Source organism: Abramis brama (genome assembly GCF_963993115.1).
Source record: "Abramis brama genome assembly, chromosome: 4".
Lineage (NCBI taxonomy): Eukaryota > Metazoa > Chordata > Actinopteri > Cypriniformes > Leuciscidae > Abramis > Abramis brama.
In genome coordinates, this window is record NC_139966.1 from 43,695,934 (window position 1) to 43,708,473 (window position 12,540).

The window sequence follows — 12,540 nt, forward strand, 5'->3', positions numbered from 1 at the left end:
ATTTATTAAACTGTATGTAAAATGCACATACATTTTCATCTCTTCCTCTCTCTGTTAGCTGCTGTAGGACTGGCAGGATCTCTGCTCCTATTTTTGGCAGGAAATGGGTGCAGTTCAGTACGGCGCAGTAAACATTTGTTAACAAGCAATTAAACATGTGGCCTTTAATCCACTGGAAGAGACAGCCATCAGCTCAGAGTGTGTGTGTGCGCGTTTGTGAGCGGCTCAGCCCATTCTGCTCTTTTTCTACTGTTCTCCATCATTACTTCCTCCTGCATCTACAACCCCACCCTGATTTAGAATTTCAGACTAATCTAAATAGACAAACAACATTAACATTAAGTTACTATATACTGTATAAGCTCACAAATACATACGTCTAAAGTACTTATTTAGTTTCTGTTGTGACATGACAAGACATGACAGTGTTGTGTGTGTGTGTGTGTGTGTTCGAGTATGTGTACAGATGAGTGTGTGTAAATGTGTGCACAGAAACATCACTGGAATGCTGTGTGGGGCAACAGTGGCCCTATCAGATCTTTGAGAATGAAAAACTACATGTAAACGAATGTGTGCGAGTGTGTCCTCAGAGGTGGGACTCGCACACATAACCTCATTCCTCATAAGATCGTCCTCCTGGAAAGTTCTGCTGGCTGTTTTGCTGCTTCATACCTGTTTGCTAAAGTATACGAGCGCAATAGAGGTTTTCAAGAAGGAGGTAGGTGATCTAGCATTATTGTAGGATGTGATATTTTTAACCATGGGTGTTTCTCCATGTTTAATGAAGGGAGGGAAGGTTCACAACTTTTTAAGAATATACTCTTTTTAATTTAACCCCTGTTGGGCTTTAGATTCAAGCTGAGATTCGCTCTTCACTGTCGGCCCAGCATGCACTGCGGCTCCTGTTGTATCACTGGCTCTGGCTGATGTTCTCCTCCCTGCTGTTTACTGCATGTTTTGGAGGAGCTCTTCACACTAGTGAGTCAGAAATACAGCAGTAAGCTCATCATCTGGATAAGAACTCCGTAAGCTGCTCTCACACCCAGCAGTCTAGTCACCCAAAATCAAAATTAAGTCCTCATTTACTGTGGTTTCAATAGTACTTGAGCTCTATATTCTAAATCTTCTGGAGTTATATGATGGATTTGTGTGAGAAGATCTCTCTCAAATCTCATTTGGGTTTGCATGTATTAAATATGGTGAGTTGTATTATTGATGAGAATTAACCCTGTAAAGCCTGACATATAAAATAATAGTCTTAAATATCCATCCATCCATCTTATTACCGTAAAACTTCAAATAATAGCCCGGGCTTTTATTTTCCCAAATTGCCGAACTGCACCGGCTTGTATTTGAGACAGGCGTCTATATGAGACAGGCCTTTAATTTAGTGTTGAGATGAGCATGACAGTAGGAGGTTATCATATCTGTGTTTAACAAATCAGTTAATGTAAGAATTAGCCATTTCCGTATGTCTAAAGGGGGTCGCACACCAGACGAGAAGCGCAGCGCCACGTCTTTAAAATTCGAACACATTATTCTCTATGAGTGTACATTGCCTCAAATCGTCGTTAATGTATATACTGACTTCACCCTGTGCTGCAATATACATTCAGTTTTACATTCATTTACAGAAATCACCTGCTTGAATGAAAATTGCTGATGTTATCGGATTTTCAGGTGATATTCTCAATTCATTCAGTTAACGGACGCTCTGAGGTAAAGTGAATTCAGACTGCAGCAACGATTCTATTTAATTGTACAGTACAATCATAACATAGTACAGACATGATCTTAATTCCATAATATCCTTAAACATAACTATATTGCTGGCCATAAACTGACAAAGTGCGCGTCCGGTGTGCGATACCTGGAGTTGTCATAGATGCGATGCGGCGCTGCGCTTCTCGTACGGTGTGCGCGATCCTCAACTACAAGTTCATTGGGGAATTCCTCCTCCTCGTCGCTCTCCTCCACTTCTCCCTCTCCGGCCTCCGCTAACTCTGCCTGCCTTGCTTGCGCTAACAGCTCCCGCCCAGATGTGCAGGGCTCTCTTGCGTGCGCAATCTGCTCCATTTGGTTTTAGAAGATTAAATACAACCCGAAACTAAAAAACAGGGCCTCTATTTGAGACCGGCCTTTATTTATCCAAACCTGTAGCCACACCAGGCGTGTAAAAGAGACAGGTGTCTATTTGGGACTCGGCTATTATTTGAAGTTTTACGGTACGCTTATCCGGCGCCGGGTCGTGGGGGCAGCAGTCTAAGCAGAGATGCCCAGACTTCCCTCTCCCTAGACACTTCCTCCAGCTCTTCCGGGGGGATACCGAGGCATTCCCAAGCCAGCCGAGAGACACAATCCCTCCAGCGTGTCCTAGGTCTTCCCCGGGGTCTCCTCCCGGTGGGACGCACCCGGAACACCTCCCCGGGAAGGAGTCCAGGTAAATCGAGAGCTTCGCCTTGCAGCTCAGCTCCTTCTTCACCACGACAGACCGGTACATCGACCGCATACCGCAGTACTGCAGAAGCTGCACAGATCCATCTGTTAATCTCCCGTTCCATCCTTCCCTCACTCGTGAACAAGACCCCAAGATACTTGAACTCCTCCACTTGAGGCAGGAACTCTCCACCAACCTGAAGTGGGCAAGCTACCCTTTTCCGACTGAGAACAATGGCCTCTGACTTGGAGGTGCTGTTTCTCATCCCAGCTGCTTCACACTCGGCTGCAAACCACCCCAGTGCATGCTGAAGGTCCTGGTCTGATGGGGCCAACATGACAACATCATCCACAAAAAGCAGAGACGAAATCGTGTGGTCCCCAAACCGGACACCCTCCGGCCCCTGGCTGCGCCTAGAAATTCTGTCCATAAAAATTATGAACAGAACGGTGACAAAGGGCAGCCCTGCCGGAGTCCAACATGCACCGGGAACAAGTCTGACTTGCTCAACCAAGCTCCTGCTCCGGTTGTACAGGGACCGGACAGCCCTTAGCAAAGGGCCCCGGACCTCATACTCCGACTACCCTCCGCAGGACACCACGAGGCACACAGTCGAATGCCTTCTCCAAATCCACAAAGCACATGTGGATTGGTTGGGTGAACTCCCATGAACCCTCCAGGACACTGGAGAGAGTATAGAACTGATCCAGTGTTCCACGACCGGTACGAAAACCGCACTGTTCCTCCTGAATCCGAGGTTCTACTATCAGCCGAATTCTCCACTCCAGTACTCTGGCATAGACTTTCCTGGGGAGGCTGAGAAGTGTGATCCCCCTGTAGTTGGAACACACCCTCCGGTCCCCCTTCTTAAAAAGAGGGACCACCACCCCGGTCTTCCAGCCCAGAGGTACTGTCCCCGACCGCCCCGCAATGTTGCAGAGGCGTGTCAGCCAAGACAGCCCCACAACATCCAGAGATTTGAGGTACTCAGGGCGGATCTCATCCACCCCCGGTGCCTTGCCACCGAGGAGCTTTTTGACTACCTCGGTGACTTCAGCTTGGGTGATGGACGAGTCCACCTCCGAGCCCTCGGCCTTTGGTTCCGCGGACGCGTCGACAATGGAGGTGGAGAATATGGTCCACTCGGACGCAATATCTCCAGACTTCCTCGGAATCCGGTCGAAGCTCCGCTGGAGGTGGGAGTTAAAGGTCTCAGGGGACTCGGCTAAATGTTCCCAACAGACTCTCACAGTACTTTTGGGTCTCCCGAGTCTGTCCAGCTTCCTCCCCCGCCATCGGATCCAACTCACCACCAGGTGGTGATCAGTTGACAGCTCCGCCCCTCTCTTCACCCGAATGTCCAAGACATACGGTCGGAGGTGGGATGAAACGACCACAAAGTCGATCATCAACCTCCGGCCTAGGGTGTCCCGGTGCCACGTGCACTGATGGACACCCTTATGCTTGAACATGGTGTTCGTTATGGACAAGCTGTAACTAGCACAGAAGTCCAATAACAGAACACCGCTCGGGTTCAGATCAGGGGAGCCGTTCCTCCCAATCACGCTCCTCCAGGTGTCACTGTCGCTGCCCACGTGGGCGCTGAAGTCCCCCAGTAGAACGACGAAGTCCCCAGTCGGAGCACTTTCCAGCACCCCTACCAGAGACTCCAAGAGGCCGGGTACTCTGCACTGCTGTTCGGCCCGTAGGCACACACAACAGTGAGATACCTGTCCCCGACCCAAAGGCGCAGGGAAGCAACCCTCTCGTTCACCGGGGTGAACTCCAACAACATGGCGGCTGAGCTGGGGGGCTGTAAGCAAACCCAAACCAGCCCGCCGCCTCTCACCATGGGCAACTCCAGAGTGGTAGAGAGTCCAGCTTCTCTCAAGGAGTGTGGTTCCAGAGCTCAAGCTGTGCGTGGAGGTGATCCCGACTATCTCTAGTCTGTACCTCTCAACCTCGAGCACAATCTCAGGCTCCTTCCCCGCCAGCGAGGTGATGTTCCACGTCCCTAAAGCCAGTTTCCGTGTCCAGAGATGGGGTCGTCGCGGCCCCCGCCTTTGGCTGCCGCCCGATCCACTATGCACCGGCCCCTTATGGTCCCTCCTGCAGGTGGTGAGCACACGGGAGGGCGGCCCCATGTCACTCCTTCGGGCTGAGCCCATGGGGGGAGGCCCGGCCACCAGGTGCTCGCATGCGAGTCCCAAGCCCAGGCCTGGCTCCAGGGTGGGCCTCCGGCTGCGCCATCCCGGACAACATCTTGGTCCTTGTTTTTATTTGCTTCATAATGGGCTCATGAACCGCTCTTAGTCTGACCCGTCACCTAGGACCTGTTTGCCTTGGGAGACCCTACCAGGGGAATATAGCGCCGGACAACATAGCTCCTAGGATCGTTCGGGTACTCAAACCCCTCCACCACGATAAGGTGGCAGTTCAAGGAGTCTGAAATATATATTTATATAATTTTATTTTAATTGAACCATTTATTGACAAAATCTAATCTAAAAAGTTTTTTTTAGTATCATATTTGATTGCTACATCAGACTTTGTGGCTTTTGTATACATATATGATATAAGAGAATATTGAGCTCATACTCAAGGAGGAAAAAACACCAGGGCTAAACCCAGTTTTATTAGGGCTAAACCTATCGCAAAAAAATATGTATTTTGGTGAAGTTGCTTTTACATGGGCAAAACATTTGATGATCCTGACAATCTTGTAATGTAAATCATTAAGATCTTTATAACAATATAACAGACTACTTAAATAAAATGCTTATAGTGTATATATAGTGACTTGAGTCGTTTGTACGCCTTTTATGTTACTTCTTTTGGACTTTGGAATGTATAAATGATGACATAATTGATGACAGTGTGTGTGTGTGTGTGTGTGTGTGTGTGTGTGCGCGTGTGTGTGTGTAAACTATCCTTTTAAACACAAGGAATGGGCAACAGCTGGTGATTCAGTAGCTTTTTGCACCTGTTCTCTTTTTTTTTTAGCACAGAAACCTGTCAGTGCGTCAAATTGAATGAGAAGGATTTGTTTTTATCAGAGGATGATCTCTGGCCCACTGTTTTCACCTCAAAGCTCAAGTTTCTCATATATGTGTCTTTTATAAATTACGACAAGTAACCCTAGCGATCTAATTACGTGGGAAGAGTTCAGACGCTGTGCTACAGGATAGATTTCCTCCCGCTGACCCCAGATCAGACTTTTGTACCCTGCATGAGCTTTTGATGCACTCTCTGCTGTGCTCAGATAAGACTTGAGAACTTCTGCTGAGATCTCTCTGATTCTTTGCCCTGTGGGTCAGTTAAGATGTCGCCACAGTCAATCTGCAGTAGATCACTTTCTTTCTTTCTGTCTGTCTTCTTCCTTTCACTGTTTCATCTCTCCCTTTGAGCCCATAATTTAAGGAAGCTACTGTGTTGTCTCCATGACTACCGGATGTCACCTGTTGCGGTTCCAGCTGTAGATCTAATCTGAGAGGAATATGGGAAAAGGGACAGATATTAGAAATTAAGGAGGAGGAAGACACTAAAAAAGATGTATAAATACTATTACACTGTCAGGTAATTTATTGATTAATTAATTCTATATTTTTGTAATGTTATATTTGTTCATTTAATTAAAGAATTACATTGGTTTGTTCAGGGTTCCAGCAGTCTTGGAAAACTTTGGTTACACTTTATTTCGATATTCCACTTTAAACATCTACTAACTATAAGTATCTCTGCATCTGCATGCCAACTAACTCTCATTAGAGTATCAGTAGACTATCTGCTTAATATCTGCTAACACTTTATTGTGATGGTCCTCCAACAGATATTATAAGATATACTTATTCTACTAAACCGAACCCTAACATCTAACCCTAACATAACAGTCTACTAATAGTTTAATAAGAGTTAGTTTACATGTAGTTGCAAATTTACTTATAGTTATAATGTTTAAAGTGGAATATCAAAATAAAGTGTAATCAAAATTTCTTTAGTGAATATAAATGTTTCGGGTAGAAATAGGTCATTTTATTTTATTTATTTATTTATATTGGCTTTACAGCAGATCTAGAAGAAAGTCTCTGTCCAGCTCAAGTAAGTTCTTTGATTGATACATTTTTTTTACATTTTTTATTATTATTTTATTCAGACATTTTCCAAACAGTCCTGTGCAGATTTGATTTTGCAGAAAACGTTCAGACACACACACACACACACACACACACTCTCTCACACACACACACACACACACACACACACACACACACACACACACACACACAAACACACACTCTCCCACACACACACACACACGCACACACACACACTCTCCCACACACACACACACACACACACACTCTCTCACACACACACACACACACACTCACACACACACACACACACACACACACACACACACACAACAATCTCTTTCTCTCTGTTATCTGTTGTAGTTTGGTGACACATTTTTTCTCAGTGATGGTGGCAAAGATCTCGAAGCGCTCTTGCCTTTATATTACCCATAAATTGTGCTTTTTATTTGATCTGTTTCCCAGAAACTGATGTGAACTTTCCATTATGGCTGTGTAGGTGTGCTGAGTGGTTTCTATACTGTAGATGGTTATCCACTTCTGCCTTCCTGTGAGCTTTGGTGAACACTCATTTTCCTTTAAAGACACCATGAAATCAAAATTGACAATTCTTATTTTTTTATAGAATGTTACCGTGTTTATTATAAAGGGTTTATCTGTGCACATAATTATTATTATTTTAAATTTATGTGCACTCATAATATTTAATCAAAAAACATTAAACTCCCTCCGCCCAAAACGGCGTCTGTTCTCTTCATGACATACTGTATGTCTTGGCGGAGAATGGGACTAAATATCCTCCACAACTGACTGCAAACTGGCATTCAGATCTGCCTCCATTTAGTTAGCAACGCCCAACTTCACAATGATCAAATCAATTCCCAAGGACAAAAAACTAGTCCCATCCTACATTTTTTTTCTCATTCCAGAAGTTTCACTCGGATATATGTCACAATAGGTAAGAAAAACTATTGCAGCTTCCATTTCATGCTGACTTTAACATGCATTTTTACTTGTGCTTTTATCAGTTTATCTTTTATTTGATGCTAAATTAATCAAATACGGTATTCTCAAACTGTTGATACAGTGTTCTCAAACTATTGATGCGGATATTAGACCAATCAGGATTCTGTTGGCAATGGCATCATTTTGTGGTTTGGGGGGCTGATTTGCATCTTTATTAGTGTAGTAAAGAGACCAGTGAACTACAATTTATACTGGCGACTAGTTGAGCCATGTAACTCTCTTGTAGTGTAGACTTATCCCTTGAGATTATCCCTTGAATTCTTCAGATAGAGTCAACCTACCTTGTTCCTTTGATCCTTTTCAGTGCGAGTTTTTCCTGCAGCGTGTTTGTATTTGGCTTCTCGCAGATGACGGTCAAGGCCTCTGTGTTTTGTATGCCGACTGCTGTTTTGTCTGAGATGGCAGTGACCTTTACTACTGTTATGATAGTTCATGCTGTTTCTGTCTCTCAATGGATGAACTCATCATGGCATTTAACTTGCGATCCTTTCGCTCTAGATGATCAAAACTGACACAGACCCTTTTGTACAACATTATCCTCTCTCTTCAGGGTCAAAAGTGAAATATTACAGCCAAAAATTCTACCATAACTCACCCTCATGTTGCTTCAAACCTGTAGCATGACTTTCTTTCTTCCATGAAACACAAAAGGAGACATTTTGAACAATGAACTCGTCACTCTTTTCCATGCTATTATAAAAAGATGCAAAAGCATCATAAAAATGGTCATAAAAGTTAGGAACAACATGAAGGTGAGTAACTGATAGTAGTTTTTTTAACAATCCCTTTAAATGAAAGATTTACTCCTGAAAGATTTACTCATTCTCTTGTTGTCTCCACCTGTTTTGCTCTCCCTCAGCTTGCAGGAGTGTAATTTGATCTTTATCTGTTGAAAATTCTGTTTACACGAGCTGGAACACGGCACCGACGCCGGGAAAAGACGGGACGGGGGAGCGTTGAGCTCTGATGTCTCCCTCGGAGTGTTATAGATACTGATATCCTGTTTAGCGTCATGTCTCTCCGCATTCACTAAATCTGTCTGCTGGAGTCCAATCCAGCATACGCATCAAAAACCTTTTAAGCGGTGCGTGTCTTCCACCGTCCACACCCGTATTTATCACACGGGACGCTGCCTTTTCACTTTAGATTCCAGATATGAGATCCAACATGTAGAGGTGGTGCAGTACATGCAAATGCAGTCCTGTGATTTATATTACATGACATTACTGTGCTGCTTTATAGGCACATTTTAATGAGGTTAAAAAAACACTCATTCAGAGCCTGTTTTGAGGACTTGTGAGGTTGTGATGTGATGGGACCAGAAATGCTTTTGAGAGGCGTTTTAGTTATTCATCAAAGCTGAATTTGCTCGGTCTCCATTTAGTCTTGTTTATTTGTGCTGTGAGCTTTATGCAAGATCGACACATTTTTGATGCTAAATAAAAATAGCATCTTTCTCTGTGTTCCTTTCAGATGCCTCTATTCCGATGGTTATTTTGGCCTGTAGCACAGCGTTCCGTTCAGTTGATTATTCTGCATTATGAGATAAAAGGGAAACTCATGTGACTGTCTGGACAGGATCAAAGCAGGATGTACCAATATGTGTGCGTGTGTTCTGTGTGTGAATGCAATGGCCTGGTTGAACATACTAAATGTCTGTTTATTTGACCAAATTTCACTTGCATTTATCATAATTACAGTTATGGTTAGGTTTGTGTGTAATTTTCATTTGCAGAAAACTTGAAATCTTTCCACAATTCTACACATCCCCTTGCATGTTAATTTTATGAAATTTTGGTTAATTTGAAAATACTTTTGAATACCAATTTGACAATGAAATAAACAATACACAATTTTTCCATATTTATTTCAAAACTATACTGTCAGCACAGAAAATGTGCTAAAAAGTATGCAGATTTCACCTAGTTAGTTTTCCTAATAAGCATGACCTATTACTATTGCTCATACTTAAAGGTTAAGACTTGAAGATGTTGAATTCAGGTGCATTAAAATGTCTCACACGTTTTGTGCTACAGACAAGAGTGATACCTCAAGTCATGGAGCTTATTAAGGAAAGGTGTGCTATTACTTTTATAAGAACTTTGAAAATTCATTTTATAGCTATATATACAGTATAATATGATTTTGTTTACTTGAACATGTAAGAATCCACCCGAAAACCCCCTTGCATCGAGTTGGTGACTTTTCAACTTGCAAGCAACATTCATGTTTTCTGCAAGCAACATTAATGTTTTCTTCTGAAAAGATATTAAAATCTAGATATTATTAATATTTGTTTACATTTTAGCAAGCAAAAACAACCTCTAAAACCTCCAACGCTCATGACTGTACAGAATAAACAGAGAAACATGAAGAACACCTACATCTTGATGAATTTAAACATAAGAGCCTAAAAATAAATATATACACCACTCATATTTATCAAGAACTGAATAAACCCGGTGACCTCCATGAACTGAGATCCTCATTTACACTACAGATCACATGCTGCCTGAGGACAGCTTTTAAGAGCTTTTTAGTGAAGGAGTCCTGGGCTTCTTTACATGGGACAGTGCAGGAGACAGTCCTCTGTGGGCCGTAGGGGACAAGAGGAGGACAAGAACAGGGTATCTCTCACTCCAATGAACAGATTGGTTTGCCCCCAGCCTCAGGCACTCATTTGGTTCTAGTCTCAACAGCTAGTCGACCGAATGACATATATACACAGACACAACACTATTTCATATCCAGCATCTGCCTGGGTGCTTGTACTTCAGAGGGAGGACACATTTGTATATTTTTAGGGGGGACACTGTCCAGGCACTCAAAGCGACATTGTTCCTTCTAGGTTTGTTACGTTTTAAATTTATACTGTTATTGATGTGTGTTTGTGTTTTATGTGTAAAAGAAAAGCTTGAACAGGAGAGAGAAGGAATGAAGCCTTGAGAATCTGATTTTACTGATTTTCCACCCCCCATGCAGACGAGACGGTACACCAGAAAGAGTGCATAGAGCGAGACGACCGGAGAAACAGCCACGTTCCCGAGCAGTTTGCCGGCCTCCTCCACGGCTCATCTCCTGCCTGCGAATCCCCAGATAACCCCTACCAACTCTACGGCAAAGTGCGAAAGTTCAGCGTTCCTGATCCCCCGGTCCGGCACGGGAATTTTCTCAGAGCGCCCGAGTACTCGCCTCCGTTCCCTCGCACTGGCAGTGAGGCGTCTGCCCTTAAGACCCAAAGAGAAGCCAAACCGCAGATAGTCTACAGGACGATTTTTCACACACGGGTCAACCAGGACACGTTACCGCTCGGTGAACTGGGTGACAAGACCTCGGGGGTGCATGCGAGGAACGGGGAGGCCCGGAGCAACAGCAGGGGCGGAAATAGCCCAGCAAGCGGCAATACCAGCTACGAAGAAAGAGCCTGCACACTTGGGAGGATGAGGTCCATGCCAAAAAATGTTTTGGACCTTCAGCTGTCCAGAAATTTCTCCAAGTCAGACTCCAACCTGGTGGCCGTGTCTCCCATCGAGGAGGAGCAGTGGAGTTCCAGAGGACAGAGCAGCCCCGGTAAAAGCAGCCCCAACAGACTGGAGAGAACCCCCTCCTTTACGGCAGAGTGGGAAGAGGTAATAACGTTTTAATTACCAGCTAATTGCAGAATCATTTCCACTTAATTAATTCACTTAGCTTGAAGTAACCAAGCTGACTGGCTTGAAAGGTTTTCTTTCGGTGTTCGGCGTATGTTTTGTATGTGTGATGCAAAAATCATGCCCTTTCGCCAGAAAGCCTAAATTATTCACCAATGTTGTCATGGCAGCTAAATGATTTTTAATGTGTTTCTTTAATATATAAAGTTTGCATAATGATAGGCCTGGGACACGTTTTGCGCTTCTGTTTTGCACTGACAGTGATCTGTTTTCTTTTAGGGCAGCTTTTATTCAGGGTAATGTAGCATATAAAAAGTCAAGCAGTCAGTCAATTAATGGAGGAAGTGCCTTTGAATAATGACATCCTAATTATACTGAGTGAACTGATAAGTCAAATCAAAAACATGTCTATAATTAAAATAATAAATAAGGTGTTGTTTGCACAAAGAACCTAGATTAATTTGATTTTCATTTATTTATTTATTTTCATGACAGTTAGTTAAGCACATTTAACCCTCAAGTTCTCATTATTATGTTTAAATACTTTGCTATTTAATTTTTTTTTTCATATTACATTATTTATTTATTTTACAGTAATGAGAGATTTTGTGGGAATGTGCTTAATTATCATTACAATAATGACAAAAATATGACCTGAACATCTTTGACAGAAATTACCCTATTGCAACATTTTATCAAAGATCAAAATAAACAAAGTACACATGATAAAAATAGTCTCAGCCTCCAATATTGTGTGAATTCTTCTTTAGAGTCAATTCTCTTTCAGGTCAGTGATTATATTTAGATACAAGGGGCTTCCTGCTTCATAAGACGACTAAAACTCCATAGTCAATAGATTTAATGCATTAGAGCATTTTCCTCCCCAGCCTCACCCAGATGTCAGGTCTTCAAAGGAGAACATACATTAGAAATAACTGATCAAAGGGGAGAGTTCTGCATCCGTTAGTCTGGGGCTTCCGAGCCGCTTTCTTTTTGGAGTAAAAACACGGTCTGCTGGGACACAGCGAGGGCTGTTCTTTGAAGGCAGGTGTTCAGCTTTGTGAAACGACACTTTCTTCACTCCGAACATCAATGTCATTTTAATGAGGAGACATTCATCAAAAAACACACTCCCTGCTCTCTCTCCGAAACTGACATATTCTCAAACGAAGCTGATAAATGTGATAAATTGCCTTCCCAAAATTCCCATTTCTCCCCCTGCTTTTAGCCAACAATTAAGTGGTTTTGGAGCACAATTACTGGCATTTAAGAAGAAAAAACTTAAAAAGTGAGCTTGTAGAAAAAGAGCAATGAGGAGAAGTCTGTGGGGAAA

General features: G+C 43.2%; 1 protein-coding gene across 8 annotated transcripts in view; it reads left to right on the plus strand.

Moving 5' to 3' along the window:
- The window catches only part of anks1b (ankyrin repeat and sterile alpha motif domain containing 1B), a 165,011-nt gene that overhangs the window by 105,040 nt on the left and 47,431 nt on the right, over nt 1–12,540 (plus strand). For all 8 annotated transcript variants that reach the window (XM_084111782.1, XM_084111787.1, XM_084111788.1 and 5 more), the window contains one exon: nt 10,540–11,186. In XM_084111782.1, the coding sequence (XP_083967908.1) occupies nt 10,540–11,186 (647 nt within the window). The remainder of the gene's footprint in view (nt 1–10,539; nt 11,187–12,540) is intronic.